The sequence below is a fragment of the Lynx canadensis genome, chromosome D4, assembly GCF_007474595.2.
Source record: "Lynx canadensis isolate LIC74 chromosome D4, mLynCan4.pri.v2, whole genome shotgun sequence".
NCBI lineage: Eukaryota > Metazoa > Chordata > Mammalia > Carnivora > Felidae > Lynx > Lynx canadensis.
In genome coordinates, this window is record NC_044315.2 from 92035681 (window position 1) to 92054965 (window position 19285).

At 58.3% G+C, this 19285-nt stretch overlaps 2 protein-coding genes across 2 annotated transcripts in view; one reads left to right on the top strand and one right to left on the bottom strand.

Annotated features, from left to right (window-relative positions):
* STKLD1 (serine/threonine kinase like domain containing 1) overlaps nt 1–6699 on the bottom strand; it is a 23422-nt gene extending 16723 nt beyond the window's left edge. Inside the window, exons 1-3 of the mRNA XM_030306512.1 lie at nt 6685–6699; nt 4904–4990; nt 705–749 (exon numbers count right to left, since the gene is read on the bottom strand). Of these exons, the coding sequence (XP_030162372.1) occupies nt 705–749; nt 4904–4990; nt 6685–6699 (147 nt within the window). The remainder of the gene's footprint in view (nt 1–704; nt 750–4903; nt 4991–6684) is intronic.
* A 507-nt stretch (nt 6700–7206) lies between these two features.
* Nucleotides 7207–19163, top strand: SURF4 (surfeit 4). Its single transcript, XM_030306525.3, has 6 exons — nt 7207–7395; nt 14495–14681; nt 15370–15446; nt 16047–16090; nt 16606–16792; nt 17480–19163. Exons 1-6 carry the CDS (start codon nt 7348–7350, stop codon nt 17744–17746), a joined length of 810 nt encoding a protein of 269 aa, XP_030162385.1. The 5' UTR covers nt 7207–7347; the 3' UTR covers nt 17747–19163.
* Nucleotides 19164–19285: the final 122 nt, after the last annotated feature.

The following is a 19285-nucleotide window of genomic DNA, read 5'->3' on the forward strand; positions in this document are numbered from 1 at the left end:
TGAAGGTGAAGACAAGCAAAGGAAAACTGCTCGGAGCCTTTGGGCAATCCAAGCGCATGCGGCTGTTAGTGCGATTGTTATAAGTTAGGATGTTATTGCGGGTTCTGACTGGTAGATTGAAGGAACGTAAGAGAACGTACATTTGCTTTCTCAAGCACTTCCAAACTTCCCAAATCTTCTACTGTGACTGGTATTTTTATAATCGAAGGGACAATGTTTTAAAAGATGGTGATCGGTAGATTAGTCTTGGGGCCTGGCCACCTTGTAAACTTTATCTTCTTGGGGCACCTGGGGGGGCTCAGTCGGCTAAGTGTCTGACTTTGGCTCAGGTCATGTTCTCACGGTTACTGAGTTCGAGCCCCACAATTGGGCTCTCCGCTGTCAGCAGAGAGCGTGCTCTGCATCTTCTGTCTCCCTTTCTGCCTCTGCCCAGTTTGCTCTCACCCTCTCTCTCAAAAATAAATAAACATAAAAAAAAAAAAAAACGTTATCTTCTCTGAGAACATATATTCTGGGTTGTCTGCACCAGGATTCAGAAACGAATGTTTGGGGCACAGACTCTCTTCATGACCTTGGGGCTTCTGGCTTTGCAGCACTGGGCAAGAACTGGTTCTGACCCTCCTTGCCTCCAATGAGGTCTTGGAGAACAGTCTTTGTGTGTTCTGCATCGGGTCCTCTAAGGAGGGAACCACCCAGAAAGTTACCTCCTCCAAGGCCTCGTTGGCCTGATGCTCATCAATGCACTCCACCTGTAGGGGTACAAGAACACTAACTCAGTAAACAAGTAGGAACCCATCTCCACCACCACCCTCATCAAGATCACCATCTCCACAACTACCACCGCCACCACCATCACCATCATCATCATCATCACCGTCATCATCATCACCATCATCACCGTGATCATATTATCACCATCACCATCGCCACCATCATCACCATCATAATCACCATCACCATCGTCGCCATCATCACCGTCATCGCCATCACCAACATCACCACCATCACCGTTGTCACTGTCGTCACCATCATCAATCATTGCCATCATCACCATGACTACCGTCATCACCATGATTGTAACCATCACCACCATCCTCACCACCATCCTCACCACCATCACCATCGTCATTGTCATCACCATTGCCACCATCACCATCTCCATCATAACCAGCATCATCATCATTACCATCACCATCATCATCACCATCAACACCATCATCACCGTCATCGCCATTACCAACATCACCACCATCACCGTTGTCAGTCATCACCATCATCAATCATCGCTATCGTCACCATGACTACCACCACCACCATGATTGTAACCACCACCACCATCGTCATTGTCATCACCACTGCCACCATCACCATCTCCATCATCACCATCATAATCATCAATACCATCACCGTCGTCACTGTCGTCACCATCATCGTCATCACCACTGCCACCATCGCCATCAGTATCACCACCATCCCCACCATCACCATCACCATCATCACCGTGATCATGATCATCACCACCATCACCGTTGTCACTGTCATCACTCTCATCATCACCATCATCATCATTGCCACACCACCATGACCATCATCACTGTCACCATCATCACCATCATCATCACCACTATTATTCACTGGGACGGGGGCCAGGCTTCTACCACTCGTGCCCCACCACATGGCACCAGATGAGGCCTGGAGTTGTTCCTAAGGCAGGGATATCCAAAAATGCTTTGAGCAATGAGAACATCTTTACTCCTGTCACAAGGATAAGCCTAGGATAGAATAATATAAACTCCAAACAACATTAGAGGATCCTCCGGTTGGCCAAGTATCAACCTCACTGCTTCATTCCTTATCCAAACTGGGAAGATTGTCCCTGTCACTGAACACGGGGCAGTGGGGGAATGTGGGAGAAAAAGGGTGGTTGATGGGAGGAGCAGCACGAAACTTCGAGTCTACCACATACTTGGTGGCAAAGTATGCACGTATTTTGCAGGAGCATATCATCCCCGCCTCTAATACCAGATCCTCACCCAGAGCTTCTGCTCGTAAGACTTACAGATGACGAACTCTTAGGGGCGCCTGGGTGGCTCAGTCGGTTAAACATCTGACCTCGGCTCGGGTCATGATCTCATGGTTCGTGGGCTCAAGCCCCGCATGAGGCTCCGACGGCTGGGAGTCTCGAGCCTGCTTCAGATTCTGTGTCCCACTCTCTCTTGGCCCCTCCCCCGCTCACACTCTGTCTCACTCTCTCTTTCTTTTTTTTTTTTTAAAAAAATTTTTTTTTTCAACGTTTATTTATTTTTGGGACAGAGAGAGACAGAGCATGAACGGGGGAGGGGCAGAGAGAGAGGGAGACACAGAACCGGAAACAGGCTCCAGGCTCCGAGCCATCAGCCCAGAGCCCGACGCGGGGCTTGAACTCCCGGACCGCGAGATCGTGACCTGGCCGAAGTCGGACGCTTAACCGACTGCGCCACCCAGGCGCCCCTTTTTTTTTTTTTTTTTAAATTTTTTTTTTCAACGTTTATTTATTTTTGGGACAGAAAGAGACAGAGCATGAACGGGGCAGGGGCAGAGAGAGAGGGAGACACAGAATCGGAAACAGGCTCCAGGCTCCGAGCCATCAGCCCAGAGCCCGACGCGGGGCTCGAACTCCCGGACCGCGAGATCGTGACCTGGCCGAAGTCGGACGCTTAACCGACTGCGCCACCCAGGCGCCCCTGTTTTATTCATTTTTGAGACAGAGAGAGACAGGGCACGAACGGGGCAGGGGCAGAGAGAGAGGGAGACACAGAACCGGAAACAGGCTCCAGGCTCCGAGCCATCAGCCCAGAGCCCGACGCGGGGCTTGAACTCCCGGACCGCGAGATCGTGACCTGGCCGAAGTCGGACGCTTAACCGACTGCGCCACCCAGGCGCCCCTGTTTTATTCATTTTTGAGACAGAGAGAGACAGGGCACGAACGGGGCAGGGGCAGAGAGAGAGGGAGACACAGAATCGGAAACAGGCTCCAGGCTCCGAGCCATCAGCCCAGAGCCCGACGCGGGGCTCGAACTCCCGGACCGCGAGATCGTGACCTGGCCGAAGTCGGACGCTTAACCGACTGCGCCACCCAGGCGCCCGTTTTATTCATTTTTGAGACAGAGAGAGACAGGGCACGAACGGGGCAGGGGCAGAGAGAGAGGGAGACACAGAATCGGAAACAGGCTCCAGGCTCCGAGCCATCAGCCCAGAGCCCGACGCGGGGCTCGAACTCCCGGACCGCGAGATCGTGACCCGGCCGAAGTCGGACGCTTAACCGACTGCGCCACCCAGGCGCCCCTGTTTTATTCATTTTTGAGACAGAGAGAGACAGGGCACGAACGGGGCAGGGGCAGAGAGAGAGGGAGACACAGAATCGGAAGCAGGCTCCAGGCTCCGAGCCATCAGCCCAGAGCCCGACGCGGGGCTCGAACTCGCGCACCGCGAGATCGTGACCCGGCCGAAGTCGGACGCCTAACCGACTGCGCCACCCAGGCGCCCCTCACTCTCTCTTTCTCAAATATAGATAAACGTTAAAAAAATTTAAAAACAAATGATGAACTCCTATAACTGGGGTGATCGTAGGTGAAAACGCAGAGCTGGTGGCTTATTCCCAGACCCCGTAAAGACCCCAGATGGAGCAGCACAGTGAGGCTGCCTTCCCTTCCTCCTGTTCCAGGGGCTCATGCTTACCGGCGAATTTGGCCAACACACCCTGAAAGCCTTCAAAATGTCACCTCCTTTGCCCTAGATGCCCCACCCCTAGGAATTGATCCCCAAGGATGTCATGGATCCTCAAGAAAGTTAACTAGAAGGTTGCTTATCAGAGTTGTTGACACAGAGTGAAAAATCAAGAACAGGCTAAGCGCTTATCATACACGAAGGGCTCAGGGATCGTTGGCAGTTACAGTCCATCAAGCAGGTGGGGCCACGCTCCTTGATCCCCCAGAAGGCGGTCGGCTGTCCTGCTCCAGTGGCCGGAGAGACAATGGGGGCGGCCCTCCAGCCAGCCTGCAGTGGAGCCAGAGGAAGGTAAGGACTCCAGGCCCAGCCTCCTCTGGGAGAGGCTGCTGAAGTGCTCCACAGGCAGGCCGCCTGGTCAGCGGAAGTGGGCCCAGCAGCTGATGCCAGCGAGGCTCTCCCACGTGCACGGTCAACCCCAATTCCACGGTATCCCAGCCGTCACCGTGCACCACGAGGGCGGGGCCGGAACTCTTCAGCGCGGCCCTCTTCTCCTACACCTTCTGTGCGGACACCTGAACCGCCCTGGCTCGGAGGCACAAAGGGCTTTCCCCCTGCGGGTCCGTACCCACCCTCTGCCGTGCCACCCCGGTGAGGAGGTGGCGGAAGGGCCCAGGGCCCGATGGTGTCCTGTGTGACCTCGGGCGAGTCCCTGCCCACCCCTCCTCCACCCCAGGCCTGGCTCCCCTTTGGTAAAAAGATGGCCCTGCTGAGGTAGCCTGAATTCGCATCCTCTTGGGAGCTGATGCTGGCCAGCTGCAGCTATCCTTGTAGGATATCCTTGAAGGCCAAGCCTCCCTATCCTTGTAGACCGGGGCCATGGCTCCTGCTTGGCAGGGCTGGGGGGAGACTGAATGCGACTGGCTGGAAGCACATGTTGAATAAGGGGCTGGTATGGTTGCAGTCGTTGAACTTAAAATGAGCACCCCTACTCCACGCAGGTGAGAGTCAAGTGTGTCGGGAAGCCCGGGGAGCCTCGTGCCGCCCCCACGTCTACTCTCAACCGGATCTGCCTCCGTGACTGCCGGCAGAGAGGAAACAGCTCTCATCGGGAGGGAGCCCTTCTCTAACATGGGGGCGATAAGTGTACGTTTGGGGACACCACTCGCGCTACGATGCCACCGGAGTCAGCTCTTACCTGCTTTATCACGTACTTTACTTTGTTTTCTGTTTTCTCCACCACCAGGTTCATCCCCAAGGCCCCAGGACTCAGCTGGTCCAAAACCTAGCAGGAAGAGAAAGAGAAGCTTTCAGCAAATGCACAGGGATGGCTTTTCCCTTTCCAAAGCGCGCTCAACTCCGACGCCTTCTCTGACCCCAAGCCCCCTCGCAGACTAGCAGAGCAAGCGTCTCCACCACATTTTGCAGAGAAGGAAATGCCCAGAAGGCTGAGGAGCCCTCAGAAGGCAGAACCTGAGCCCGTCTCTCCGTGGGCCAATTCTGGAGCTCTTTCCACCACCCTGTAATCCCTTCTCCACGCGGCAGCAGGGAGCAGTGGGCATCCAAGAGCCAGTACCTCCCTGGGGCAGAGCTTTGTTCACTCTCTCTAGCCCCCCTATTATTCCAGCTTCCAGCACCCACCTCCGAACTGGACATCCAAACGAGAAAATAACTGGTCCATAATGGCTGTGTAGTTACAGCTATGTGTGGCCTGGCACTGTGCCAAGCACTTTACAGCCCCCTCCCCCTGGTGAGCGGCACTATTGTTACGTTCGTGTCCATACTGGAGAAAACTGAGGCATAGGGAGCGAGGTCCTTGCCTGAGGCTACAGTGTTAATAAGTTAGACGGCCTGGAGTGGACGGGAACTCTGGGGTCTGACTCCAGGGTCTGCGTTATGAAGCAAACCTGCAGAGATGGCCGCCAAGTCAGAAATCTGTGCAGGGAGGCCAAGGACTATGGGGTAGGCTGGACGATGGAATTACACCTGCCAGGGGATAGAGGAAGCCTGGCAGGACGGAAAGGAGTGGATGTAGGAGGTGGAACCCTGAGTTTAGGGTCTTGGATTCTGCAATCCAGCCCCTGTGGGTGGACTGAATTGTGCTTAGGGAATTTGGGGGGTCAATGTACTACTGAGTGGCTTAAGCCAGTCTAAGGATGCACAGCTGAGGCTCTCTTAAGTGGTGGGTTAAACAGTAAAACACTCGTAGCTCAGATGGGGTCTCCGGTTTTCTCCCCCAAAAAGTAACTTTGCCTTTAAAATTCTCTGCCCCCCAGAAACTCATCTCCTTTACAGGGCTGACTCCCCCACAGCCCTCCCACACAAAGGAAGGGAGTTCTCCCAAAGTGAGCAAAATCTTATCTACAAATTGTTTTCAAATTAATGAAATCTTTACAAAGACTGAATCTAACATTTGATAAAGTTGGCCTATCATGTATCGAAGCAGTCAATTAAACAATTAAACACTCATTCATTTTAACTTTGCATCTTTCCTTTTGTTTTGGGAATTTTTCAAGTCTTACACATGGTCACGGGCCCTGGAAATGGTCCAAGCCCTCCCACCCGGGACTACCGACGGCGTGTATTAGGAGTTTGGAGGCTCCTGATTGTGAACTCTGGACGTTTTAGGGTGTCCTGTGTCCGCCGGCAAAACGGTGGACTTCTCTCCCATCAAGTATTCAGACGAACGATGCTGGAGAGTCATTTCATCCATCATTTTAGAGAAGGGGAAACTGAGGCCCAGAGAGGCAAAGGGCACCCAGGGGGTCGTTCCACGCGCTGGAGGCAGACCCTGGCGGGGGGGGGGGGGGGGGGGGGGGAGGGGTGGGACTTGGCCACCAGCCCCCTCTCCAGCGGCTGTGACCGGTAAACCGGTAGGGGGCTGGGTGGGGGTTGCAGGAGGTCGTTGAGGTCCCTGGCTCGCCCCAAACCGGCGGGTTCTCGTCGCCCCGGCCTCCCCACCAGGGAACAACTTGGCACCTGGTACTTCTCCATAGTGTCCCCAGGGGAGACTCCCCGCGTCCTCTCCCTTGGCACGGCGCTGGGGGTGCGCCCCTAGCCGGCGCCCACGCGCGGACCCTCGACTGAGCATGCTCAGTAGAGAGCGCGCCCGGCAGAGCGCCCCTTCCCCCGCCCCGAGGGCGCCCCCTCAGCCCCAGGTGCGCCTGCCTGAACGGTGCACGCGCGGGCGGGGGCGGGGAGGGGGGGGGAGCTCCGACACGCCCCTCCAGCGGGGCGGCCTGAGAGCGCTCGGCGGGCGGGGCCTGAGAACGTGGGGGGCGGGGCCTGAGTGCGCGGCGGGCGGGGCCGGGCGGGGCCGTCCGGGCCAGGGCGCGGCGGGCGAGGCCCCAGCGCGGTGGGCGGGGCTGCCGGCGACAGAACGCGGCGGGCGGAGCCTCGAGCGCGGCGGACGGGGCGGCGGCGGGCGGCGGGCGGCGCGCGGCCCCTTTAAGGCGCGGCCGGGGCGGGCCCGCCGGCGCGGCCCCTTTAAGGCTTGGCCTACGTGGCAGCCGCTGGAGCCGCGGACGAGGAGCGAGGCCGGCCGCCGGGCACTTCCTGTGGAGGCCGCAGCGGGCGCGGGCGCCGACGGGCCGAGCGCCGAGCGAGCGAGGGAGCGAGCGAGCCGAGCCTCCCGCCGCCGCCATGGGCCAGAACGACCTGATGGGCACGGCCGAGGACTTCGCCGACCAGGTGCGGCCTGCGGCCCGACCGGGCCTCCTGCCCCGGCCTCGAGGCCCCTCCCGCGCGTCCCCTCCGACTCCCCCTCCGGGCCTCGGCCCCGAGCTCTCTGCGCTCCCAGAGTCGGGCCCCCGGCCCCCGAGGGCCGCCCCTGGGTCTGCGCCGCGTCCTCACCCCTCCCGAGCCCGCCGGAGAATCGCGCCCCCTCCCCCAACCGGGGCATTCCCCTCCGGGGCTCGTCGCCTTCCCGACCCGGGGCTCCCCGAAACCCGGCCTGCCCTTGTCGCCGCCTCCCCGCCAGGGCTCCGGGTGGGTTCTCGGGCCCGTGCTTCGGCACCCAGGTCGTGAGCCGCCCCCCTCCCCCCACCCCCCCCAGCCTGGCCGGCCCCAGGAGGTGAGGGGTGTGAGGGGCTGCCTCGCCCGGTCCCGAGAAGGGAGCCCGAGGCCTGGGGGCTGGGGGGCGCTGCGGGTTTGGGCCGAGTCTGGCTACTGGGGAGCGTTCTCTCCGTATCGAACTGTTGGGGTGGTCCCTGCACGCTTCTCCTTTCACTGGCACTCTTAGGGGGCGGGGTGGGGAGCTGTGATCCTGAACGGGGGGTTGGTCAGAAAGGAGGCCTGGGGGTCCTCCCAGAGGAAAGGGGGCGCCCTGGTATGTACCCCAACTACGGAAAGCAACCGCACTTTCTTCTGTTACTATTTCCCAGATGTGTTGGACTCACGGGGTCCCTTTGACCCTCCCAGCATTTTCCCTCCCTGTTTGGACTCTGCCCTGGGACTGAATTGAATGGGTATCTATCAGTACACAAACCTGGGAGGAGGGGAAGCCTATCTTCCTGGGTTTTTTTTTTTTTTTTTTTTTTTTTCTTCCCCGAGTGTACAGGTGGCATTCTGAGCACCGGGGAATCTCTTGAAACAGGCAGTTGACACAGACCAGATGGACAGAATCAGATCCTAGAAAGGGGAAAGGACGGAGCTTCCTGGCGATTTTCATCAAGCTTTGATTATTTGGTGTACCTTTTAGCTGTGAAAGTGTCCCCGTACGTCTACAGATGAGCAGCCTTATCCCTGCAGGCAGAGCCATGTCTGGCCCACTGGCCATTTCTTTCCCTTGTGCACTTAACGGGTTTGTGGTTTTTGCGAGACTTAAAAGTAGTGAGGTTACATTTTTTATTTTTATGGGGGTGGTATTGAGTAACGAAACTCTGAAGTCTGGGTTTATTGGAAGGCTTGTACGCGTTTGTGTGAGTTAGGAACACAAATGCGTGTGTTCTGATCCGGCATGGGCGAGCTCGAGCTTCCCTTGTTCCCCTTGAGGGGTGCCGTCTGTAGTGTGGTCTGGTAGCGGGGTTTCCATTGCACCACTCTCCTGTGAGCTGGTATTTGAGAACCAGCTTGGGGGGGTGGGGTGGGGAAAGCGTGTCCATTTGAAAAAACAGTTTTTGCTCAGGTCATGATTTTGTGTTTAGAGACCTTTTAAAAATCGTATCCTTCATAAACACAATTCATATCAAAAGCTCTCAAGAACCACGTAGGCCTTCCCTGTCCATTTTTCAATGGTTTTAGTGACCCGATTGCATTTCCCCAAGTAGCAACTCCCTGAGAAGATGGCTCCTTTGAGCCACGGGGACCGTGAGAGCTCTGCACACTCACTCTTCGGTCCGGAGAACGCTGATTTTGCAAGTGCATTTCATAACCAAGTCTAGATAAAATGTCTCTAACCAAGCTGGTGCCAACTATCAAACGATCAACTTTCCTACAGAAAAAAAAAAAAGCTCAAAACCTCTATACGTAATCTTTTCTTCTGTTTCTCCCTGCATTTTGTTTAAATCAAAGAAGCAGGATCTTGGAACCTGAAAGGCCCTTCAGGCAGACACACAGTCTGGCTGCACCGAAGTTACTGGTGGGAAAGATGGCCTGCCGGGGCTTCTGGACTGGCCTGGGGCACAGCCCCGGGGGGAACCCCAGACTCTGACCTCAAAGCTAGTGCCACATACGACGAGCTTCCGAGGCCTGGTGTTCTTCTGGTGCAAATGGAGGGGAAAGGGCCTGCCTGCATCGCAGTCGAACACCCAGAGTGGCCCAGGGCTGCGTCTTGTCAGGCAGTGTGGGGCTCCTGCTGTCAGTCTGTCAGGGCCAGGGCCCACCTTGGTGGTGGCAGCGGATGTCAGAAGACCCCTCCACGCCCTTTTGTGGGTGACTCAGAGGGCAGTGGCCCTCATGCTCTCCAAAACCAAAGTCAGGAGCGTCTTCTGCCCGGGCAGGCTTGGCGCGGGAGGATGTGGGCAGAGTAGAGGGTGCAGAGCCCAAGTGACGGCTTCCCGTGGATAGCAATCTGGCCAGGCTGGGGTGCCGCTTTAACATTTATCCGCACGGTATTCAAACAAAGCTGCCAATAATAAAGGTGCTGGAGTCCAGGCTTTTAAAATGAAAATGATCTCCTTTGAAGGGCGTGGGGGAATATTGTCAAAGTCACTCATCAGTAACACGACAGACCCATTTTTTCAAACCCTGTGTTCAGAAAACGAAAGCAAAACTCAAGTGACAGGTGTTAACCAGAAAATCTAGGTTGCTGGAGTGGGACCTGTAAAGCCTGCGTGTCCCCCAGTAGTTATGATAAGAGACACTAACTCTGGGCCAGGTCCTCCACGCTTAGTACCGTGTTACCCTCTGGACCGCGTGAGGCTGGCCACAGTGCCTCTGTCTTCAGGTGTGGGGAGGGCGGTCTTGCATGGAGTGAGGTAGGCTGAAGTTCTGAGTCCACATCTTGGTACCAAAGACTGGGCTCCTCGCCTCCTGGCTGTCCTGCAGCCTCCCCTTGAGGCCCGCAGAGGTCAGAGCACAGGGTCAGCTGTCCTGTTCGTTCTGACTGGCCGGCTCATCCAGAGCTACATCTCTGGCATCGGGCTCCTTGCCCCTGGCGGCCAGGAGGCCAGGCGCTTAGAGAAAACGCTGAGCGTGCCCTCTGCAGGAGCTAGGCGTTCGGAAGCCATCTGAGACCAGGTCAGGAGGGGCCAGAGACCAACGAACTCAGCAATCCAAAATTACGTCCGGGTCCTGAAGCCGGTGCTCGCTGCCCTTCGGCAGAGCGTAATTGCAAGCACATCTGCGCCAGTAAATGGGAATATTAGCACCTACTGGGTCCGGCCTGACGGCTCATCTGTCACCAGGGTGACAGGTAAGCTGCATGGGGCCTTGCTGTCCCGTGTGGCCTTTGGGGCTTTTACCTGTCTTTTGGCATGATGGAGCCATCCTGGGAGCCTGTGCCCGCAGGAGCCCCCCTGGGCCGCTGGTCCAGCGTTGGGTAGCTCGGATGGCCCGACAGAACGCGAGTGGGCACGCCTGCTCCCCGGGTGTTAGGGCTCTGGACTAACCGTGTGTGGACGGCCATTGGGTATGAGTGGGGCTCTCGTAACAGTGATGGGTTCTGAGCATCATTTTCCTGTTGCTCTGCTCTGTGTCCCCCTCCCTGCCGGGGCTTCCTGCCTTGCGCCATCAGGAGTGAGGAGAGAAGGCAAAGAGGGCGCATTCTTTCCTGCTTGCCCTAAGAAGAGCCATCCCGCCTCTTCCGGGGAGCGGGGTGGAGACACGGGGGGCACTGGTCAGCAAGGCTTCTGGAAAGTGAGGCACAGCTGTGTTCTCCTCCCTGGGATTTGTTGCTACTCTCCTATGGTTAGGCTCTTAGTCACGTGGATTTCTGGTACGGAAGCCAGGGCATCTCCAGGACCAGTCGACGCTTGTTCCTGTACTCGGAGGTGCAGCGTGAACCCACACAGCAGCACCCCCGGGAGACCTGCCGGGGGAGTTCTGGGGTCATGGTGAATGCCCACGTGTGAGTCATCGAACTCTTGCTCGGGCCCTGACTCAGCCTGACGTGAGGGAGGCCGTCTGGCCACAAGTTCTAATCTTCTGGGATGTGGAGGCTTGAAGTGGCCCTTGAGAAGGGCAGCCCCAGTCCCTGCGACCAGATGGTCTCATGCCCTTTTTTGCTTCCTCAGAGTTCCCAACCAAGAATTGCAGGCAGCTTTCCTCAAGTCCCTTCTGTGCTCAGTACTCAGAGAAAGTAGCTTTTCTGTGTCATGTGAGAGCTGCAGGTGGCTGTGTGACATGATCACTGTATTCTCAGAGTCAGGTTTCTTAAACCCCCTCTAAAATCAAAATCATAGCCCTTCGTAAGTAAATCCCAACTTTCCGTATTTCATAAGTCACCCAGGTCCTGTCATCGCTTGTGAACCGCACCCTGCTTGACGGTGAGCTTGGAGGTTCCAGTGAAAAGCCTGCCCCACGCAGGCTAACCGTCCTCTCCTGTGGCCTGGCCTGCCCCTGCTTGCTGCCCGCTTCCGGCTTTCCCTCCACGATTCTGTCCCAGGCGTGGCCGTCGTGGGTCTCCGTGTCCCCCGCGGGCAGCACCCAGCCCCCGGCCCGCAGGACCCGTTGCACAAGCACGGGACAGGGGACTGCTCCCGGGCTCCCGCGTGCTGCCTGGATGCCTGCTTCAGGGCTCTTCTCTGCTGTGCCAGGAGGATGCGGTCCCCAGACGCCTGACGTGGATTCAGTGGCCGAGTCTGAACCGCCGTAACCAGCACGCATTCGGAGAATCCGAGTAAAATTGGGTCTGGCCTCGTGTTGAAACAGTTTTTTTTCTTTCCTGTTGAGTCCAAACAGGTGCTTATTAGAGGCTGGCTGGTGTAAAGAGGTTCTGGAGCAGCCTGGCTTGCAAAATACAGTCGACCCGTAGCCTGAACCACATCCAACTTGGAAATAACCCGAATTTTGGCTCCCCCCCCCCACCCCCCCAAAGCACAGAGCTGTCTGTCTCCTCAGCTTGTCTCACGGGGAAGGGAGGAGTCTCCCTGTTGCTCTTTAATCCTCTTGACCCAGACACTCAAATTAGGCGTACAGACTCATCACGGAAGCTCTTAAACGCTGCCTGTGTCTCTTGGGCCGGGCTGTGGAGCAGAGCGCGTGTTAGGCGGGGTGCTTCATGGTGAGGAGGCTTAGAATGAAGGCCAAGGGCCCGGGCTTGTTTGCTCCTCACTGGTGGGCACAGCACGCAGCTTTCAGCTCCAGTTTGGAGGCGGGTCAGGACGTGTCCCATGTCTGTCTGCCCCTGCCTTTTGGGGTCAGCCTCCCCCAGAATTGCGCCGTGGCCCCAGTCGTGTCCCTGTGGATTAGACTAGGAACGACTCTTACCGCTGACCCTGCTGGGGCTCACGACAGCATTTGGGCCATGAGGCAGAGGCAGCAGGGCCAGTGGTCAGCTGTCCCTCTACCTCCCGGTCTGACGCCGGGGGGGGGCGGTGTACCCTGAGTGGACAGACATCCTGTGTGTGCTTTACAGAGACTCCAAATTTTGTAGGGGCGTTAAGGTTCTTTCTCCTTCCCTCTTCTCCTCTGCTTATTCAAGTTGGAAAGAACCTTAGACCCACCTGGTTCATTGTCCAGGCGTCGGTCTCTCCCTGTGACCTCTGCCCCCGCTTCGGTGAGGGTCAAGGGCTGAGCAGGCGTGTGCAGAATCGCTACCTTGGGGCTCAGTCAGGCTCGGGAGATTTGAAGAGAAAGGACACCTGGCTTGTAAGGGCTTTCTCCCCGCTCTCCCTCCCACAAGTGCCCGGCTGCCATGGCCCAGCGGAGGGGAGGGGAGGGGAGGCGAGGCTTCTCTGCTGACTGAGCCCAAGTTGACAAACTGGAGGTTGATCCCAACAGCCAGAGGCTCGTTACTTGCGGCCGAGAGCATCAGCTGTTTTCTAGGACTTGAAAGCAACTTTTCAAAAACGCCAATAATTAACAGACTCTTCGGACACACCTTAGCTGGTCCCAGTAAGGTTTCACCAGCCCTGAGAGGGGCAGTGATGTTCATTTGACTGTCCTTTGCGGGGGCCAGGCCCACAGGTGCCCTTTAGACTCGGCTGCCTGACTCGTCACTTCTGTGGGCGGACTTCCCGGAGAGCCTGCCCTTACCGTGTGCTGTAGGGTTTCCTTCCCTTTGCATTTAGCTTGGACGGTAGGAAAGAGAAAGTGGCTGCAGGGCACCCGAGTGACATTTGTGTCTCCACCCGATATATGTTTCATAACCACGCCGTCGTTAACGGCACACTTTGCACGGAGCGGGAGGAAGTTCTAAATGTGCTTTCTCTCCCTTTGGTGCTCACCAGTGATTTTCCGAACTGGACTCTTCACTGCTATTGAGACAGTCGTGCGTCCATTTGTTAGCATGTCTTTGTAAAAGACTCCAGAGCCTTCTAGCCATTAGCCACACCAGTTCCATGTGTGTGCTCACCGCTGCCCACCCCACCCTCTCCAGTCCAGGGCTCTGGGAGGGACTGGGGGTGCGCGCACCGCCGCCAGAGCCTGGCCTCTTCTCTCGCTGCTCGGAGGTTTGGGATAAGCGTAGACACATGAACTTACCGCTGGTCTACCGTGAGGCCCTCCAGGCCTGGGACCCTGGCTGTCCCCTAAGTGGACTGTCCTCTCAAGAGCGTGCTCAGCCCTCTTCCATCTAGAGTGGGTCTGAGCACCATTGGGGGTGTTGGGAGGCCAAGGCTTAGCCGTGTGTGACCGTGTGTGACTGGCAGGCCAAGCCTCAGCGGGCTGTCTCGGGTCCGTGCAGCTCTCAGGGAGCCCCTTTCCCCTGTGGGGTGCAGTCTGCCCACTTGTGAAACGAGAGGGTCTCGAGGGAGTGGGCGCGGTTCTGTGGCAGTGTCTGGAGGCGTTTTTGGCCGTCACAGCTGGAGGGGGGCTGCCGATGACGTCTGGTGGGTAGAGGCCAGGGGTGCCACGCGCCCCCCTTTGGTGCCGGTCGGCCTAGGATAAAGACGACTCAGTGCAAATGCCGGGGCGCACGGGAGGGGAGACCACGGGTGAGCCGGCAGGGCCTCATCGGGGTGATCCTGATCCGCCAGGGCCCTCGCCCGAGCGTCCGCGAGGTGTGCCTTGCGTGGGCCCCTCGTTGGGTGACCGTAGTTGGCGCCTACACGCCTGTGCTGACAGGGCGGAGGCTGTCGCCCTGGGGGTCCGAGCCTGACGGGACGGGCGGGCGCAGAGACACACAGGGCAGCGCGGGGAGCGGCCCTGAGGGTCCCGCAGCCCTCAGCCGGGTCTCTGTGGCCCGCAGTTCCTCCGGGTCACGAAGCAGTACCTGCCCCACGTGGCGCGCCTCTGCCTGATCAGCACGTTCCTGGAGGACGGCGTCCGCATGTGGTTCCAGTGGGGCGAGCAGCGTGACTACATCGACACGACGTGGGGCTGCGGCTACGCGCTGGCCTCCGCCTTTGTGCTCCTCAACCTGCTGGGACAGCTGAGTGAGTGGCCCTGATACGCGCTGGCTTACCTTGTGGGCGGGGACGGCAGGTCACTCGAGGGGCTCCCGGGCCGGCGTTGCCGGCCCTTTGCCCCTCCCTGGCGGGTGGGCCGGGCCTGGGCATTGGTTCTGTGGGCCTTCGGGTGGGTGCTGTGCTCACTGAAGTCCGATGACACGGGCCCCGCTCTAAGTGCCTGGACCGGGACGCGGGGGAGACTGGGTGACCCGGGTGGGCCGGAGGGGAGCCAGAGCAGGGGAAACGCAGGGTGTCGGAAAGGATGAATCGGAGGCCGGATTCACGTGGGCCGCAGATCTTCTGCTCCCCGGCCGCTGTCTGCTGGCGGCAGCCCCCCTCCCTGTACATTTTGGGGCCGGAAAGGGGCCTGCGCTTCTCAGTCCGTCCCGTAGCTCCCACGGCAGTTTCCACTGCACCGCCTGCTCCGGAAAACGGCCCATTCCCTGGAGCAAGGGATCCGTTTTCTAGAACGGTATCTTCGATAAGTAAGGTCCCGTTGACTCGTGTGTGGTCCGGGTCTACGATGAATTCTCCCAGGAGTTGCTCTTTTCTCGGGGCGCGTGGCTGGGCCACCAACCGCGCAGGGCTCAGGTGAGGGCGCCAGGTGCCGTGGCGGCGGCCCTCGCCCGGAACTCGCCCGCGGCCCCCTGAGCCTGGCCCTTCTCCTTTCCAGCCGGCTGCATCCTGGTGTTGAGCAGGAACTTCGTGCAGTACGCCTGCTTTGGGCTCTTTGGAATCATAGCGCTGCAGGTACGCGGGGCCGGGTCTCTTCTCTTCCTTGCCGTGCTTGGGGCATAGCTTCCGCAAAGGCGTCTCTGAGGATGCGGCTTCACCCCCTTGTGTCTCTGCCTGGGTCTCCTTTTCTTTCCTGAGAAAACACTGGATTTTCCCGAGTGCAGGCTCAGGAGAGCTGGAGAGGATGGGGCCCCTGAAAAGGTGCCAAGCTCTGGGCGCCCACCTCTTTGCCACCTTCCCGAGTTTCCTCTGATGGGGACAAATGACAGGGTTGGCTGCAGCCAGGACACTGTCTTATCGTTTTACCTCGTGAACACCCAGCTGGCCACATGAGCTGTGTGCACCTGGACCAGAGCTCCCGGGCGCCGTGCCGGCACCTTGCGGGCTGGGTGCTCCCAGGGAACGGTGCTCGTTACGCGGGCCTGGGGTGGTCAGCACAGCTCGAGAAATGCTGAGCCCGTGGTTGAACTCGGAGCTGTCCTGGGCTCCTAAAGTGTCCCGTGCACCTTACGTTTACGCTTCTGTGGGAGAGATTGCCTACTGCTGTTCTCAAGAAGTCCCAGTGCGTTTGGAGACGTGAGACTCAAGTTTCTGTCTCTTCTCTGTTCCCTTCAGACGATCGCCTACAGCATCCTGTGGGACTTGAAGTTTTTGATGAGGTACGTGCGCTCCGCATGCTGAGCTTGCTTTTCATGTCTGTCGACTCAGTAACTAGCAGTCTTGGGAGTGAACTTCTTGGGGTCCAAGCACTTGGAGTCTGTAGGAGGTGTTGGCAGAGGCTCCCTCCCCCAACAACCCCCCACCCGCACCCCGGGACACAGGTGAGAATGAAGCTGTCCCTCCCAACCCCCTGTTCGTGAGGGAGGGAAGGAGGGCCGGAATGGCAGCACTTGCTCACAGGGACCCAGCTGGTCAACAGCAGGGCCAAGGCCGGGCCAGGTTCCGAGTGTGTTCAAGTTAATGTCACTGTTGGGCGGAACAGACCCATCTGTCTTCAGCCGTGGAGCGGCTGTGAGTCCTGTGGACTCACACCCGGCCGGTCCGGCACGGTTTGGAGAGAGGGACCTAAGGGCCCTCCCTTCCCGTGCTCCCGCCGAGGTCTCCCGACCTGGTCTGACGGGCGTGCGTAGCGCCTGCCGAGGCCCGGCGACTCAGCTGGCGTTTCTGTCCTCAGGAATCTGGCCCTGGGAGGAGGCCTGTTGCTGCTCCTGGCGGAATCCCGTTCCGAAGGGAAGAGCATGTTCGCAGGCGTCCCCACCATGCGCGAGAGCTCTCCCAAACAGTACATGCAGCTCGGAGGCAGGGTTCTGCTGGTCTTGATGTTCATGACCCTCCTTCACTTTGATGCCAGCTTCTTCTCGGTAAGCGCTCCTGCCTGCATACGTGGACCTGGGCTCCTGTCCTTCAGAAAGGGCCCCGACCTCTCTTCCCCGCCTGTGCACGGAGCCTAGTCCAGGGGCTGTTGGAGGGAGTCGGCTTGAAGGAGGCAGACGTCGGATCCTACTGAAAGGAGCGAACACCCAGCAAGCTCTTAGGGGCCCGGAGCTGACAAAGGAAGTCCAGAGTCTCCCTGACCTCACTGGAGGTCCTGGTGTCCTGTGTGCCGGCCTCCAGGCGGTCCACCCGGGCTCTTTGCAGACCCTTGGTTCTTTAGCTGCCCACTGCTCGTACCTTTATCGTGTGCTGTGTGCACGCCGGGTGTCTCGTCCCCGGGAGCTTTACAATGCCCGTCTTTAGAGCTGGCTGGGCGCCCTGGCCGGGAAAAGCTCCCAGGAGGGGCACCTGGCGCCATGGGAGGGGGGAGCCCGCTCCTAAGAAGTACTGGGGACTACCTGGATGGCTTGGGGGCCCGCAGGCCGGGGCCTGAGTGTGTCCTGGTAAATTGCAGCCTGTTCGCCGAAGCCCCTGGCGCCTCCCTCTTTATTCCTCACTTGAATGCACACCCCTCTGTGACATCACCTGGACACATACCGCAGTGACAAGGGCAGTTGGAATATCTCTTCTTCCTCACCTTTTTTTTTTTTTTTCTTACCTTCTAACCTATGCAGATTCTCCAGAACATCGTGGGCACAGCTCTGATGATTTTAGTGGCCATTGGTTTTAAAACCAAGCTGGCTGCTTTGACTCTTGTCGTCTGGCTGTTTGCCATCAACGTGTATTTCAACGCCTTCTGGACCATTCCTGTCTATAAGCCCATGCATGACTTCCTGAAGTACGATTTCTTCCAGACCATGTCGGTGATCGGAGGCCTGCTCCTTGTGGTGGCCCTGGGCCCCGGGGGCGTCTCCATGGACGAGAAGAAGAAAGAGTGGTAACAGACCCCTTCCCTGCCTGGCTAGGACCCGCGGCCATCGAGGACTGGTTCGGGGTGGGTTCGACCAAAATGCCAGCATTTATGTGTCCTCTTTCCTTCCCTCCCTTGGTAAAGGCACAGATGTTTTGAGAATTTATTTGCAGACACCTGAAATTTGGCGGCTAAATCTGCTCTGGACCCACAGCCTAGTACCTGACCACTGGGGCGGGCTGGCTGGGCACAGCGCCTCCCTCCCCCAGGCACGGCCTCGGCTTCCCACGAGCAGCTTGCTGGGCTGTGGCCTCAGTTCCCGTTTTTGTTTCTGTTTTGTGGGTGGGGGGCCTTCAAGCTGTACTGTGAGCAGATACATCTGTGTATCCTTCAAAGCGGTCTCCCTCTTACTGTTTTTTAAGTTTACGTTTTTAGCTAAAACTAAATGATTTGGGATGGCCCAGCCCAACACCACACAGTCAACGTCCTGGGCGTAAGCCTCGCCCACGGCTCCGAGTTGTCCCCGTGCCGCATCGTAACGCTCGCAGGGACGACAACGGCATTTGGACCCAAACCCAAAGAACGAAGTGGTGCCAGAGGGGCCACCGAGGCTGCCGTTCACTCGGCACAAAACCGGCTCCGATTGGTGCAGCTCGTTGGGTAGGGGAACCCCCCGGGAGCCTCAGTGGCTCAGGGCGGGAACGGCGGGGCTAGAAGTCCCCAGGTGCACCTGGAGCCTATGGGGACCCCCGCCCCGGCCCGGCCCTATGCCTGCGCGCTGACTCCCGCGAGGGGCGTGGCTCTCAGACCAGTTACCTCACCCCCGGTCTTCACACCGAGCCTGGGCTGCCGCTGTGGGCTCCCGTGGGCTCCGACCTGGCCAAGCGCCCCGCCCGCCTCTCCTTCGGCTGGAGGGACTTTTCCCAAGCTGCGCAGCCGTGACTTACCACTTTCTCAAGGCTGTTGCTTGCTCAGATTTGTCTTTGCTACGCTGAATGCAGCCCAAATTACTTTTTACGATTTGTGATGCCTTACCGATTGGATCTTAATCCTGTATTTAAAGTTTTCTAACATTGCCTTACACTGCGTTTCTCTTCTTGGGGGTGCACGCGCCTGTTGGCTCTTCTCCACTCGTCCACGCTGTAGCGACTGCCACGAGGGGAGAGTTGGACTCGTCTGTGCCTCCCCCAGACCCTGGGGGGGGGTGGGGTGGCAGGCTGACCAAGCTAGAACGAGGACTGCCTGAAGCTGGTCTCTTTTTTCCTGGTTCATGGCTAGATGTGCAAGCCTGAGGGCATCCCTAGGGATGCCGGGGCCAGTCCCGAACCAGGATCCACATTTACCAGCCAGACCAGAGCCAGCGTGGGGCGGGGAAGCTGCCCCGCTTTTGCCTCCCAGTGCTCCTAGAGCCTCACTTGGCTCTGCGGCCTGGACCCGCCAGACCTGACGGGAGCGATGGCACCCCTCTCAACACCCCACCTCGTGCCCACACCTCAGCCCCAGATGTTCCCAACGCCCACCCATTTGCAAACGCCTCCGGCCTTGGAAAAGCAACAGATGGAGAGGGCTT

Coding starts and splice junctions, on each gene's coding strand:
- SURF4 (XM_030306525.3), top strand. CDS start 7,348: ATGGGCCAGAACGACCTGATGGGCACGGCCGAGGACTTCGCCGACCAG. Junction 7,396..14,494: donor CCGAGGACTTCGCCGACCAG/GTGCGGCCTGCG, acceptor TGTGGCCCGCAG/TTCCTCCGGGTCACGAAGCA. Junction 16,793..17,479: donor TTGATGCCAGCTTCTTCTCG/GTAAGCGCTCCT, acceptor TAACCTATGCAG/ATTCTCCAGAACATCGTGGG.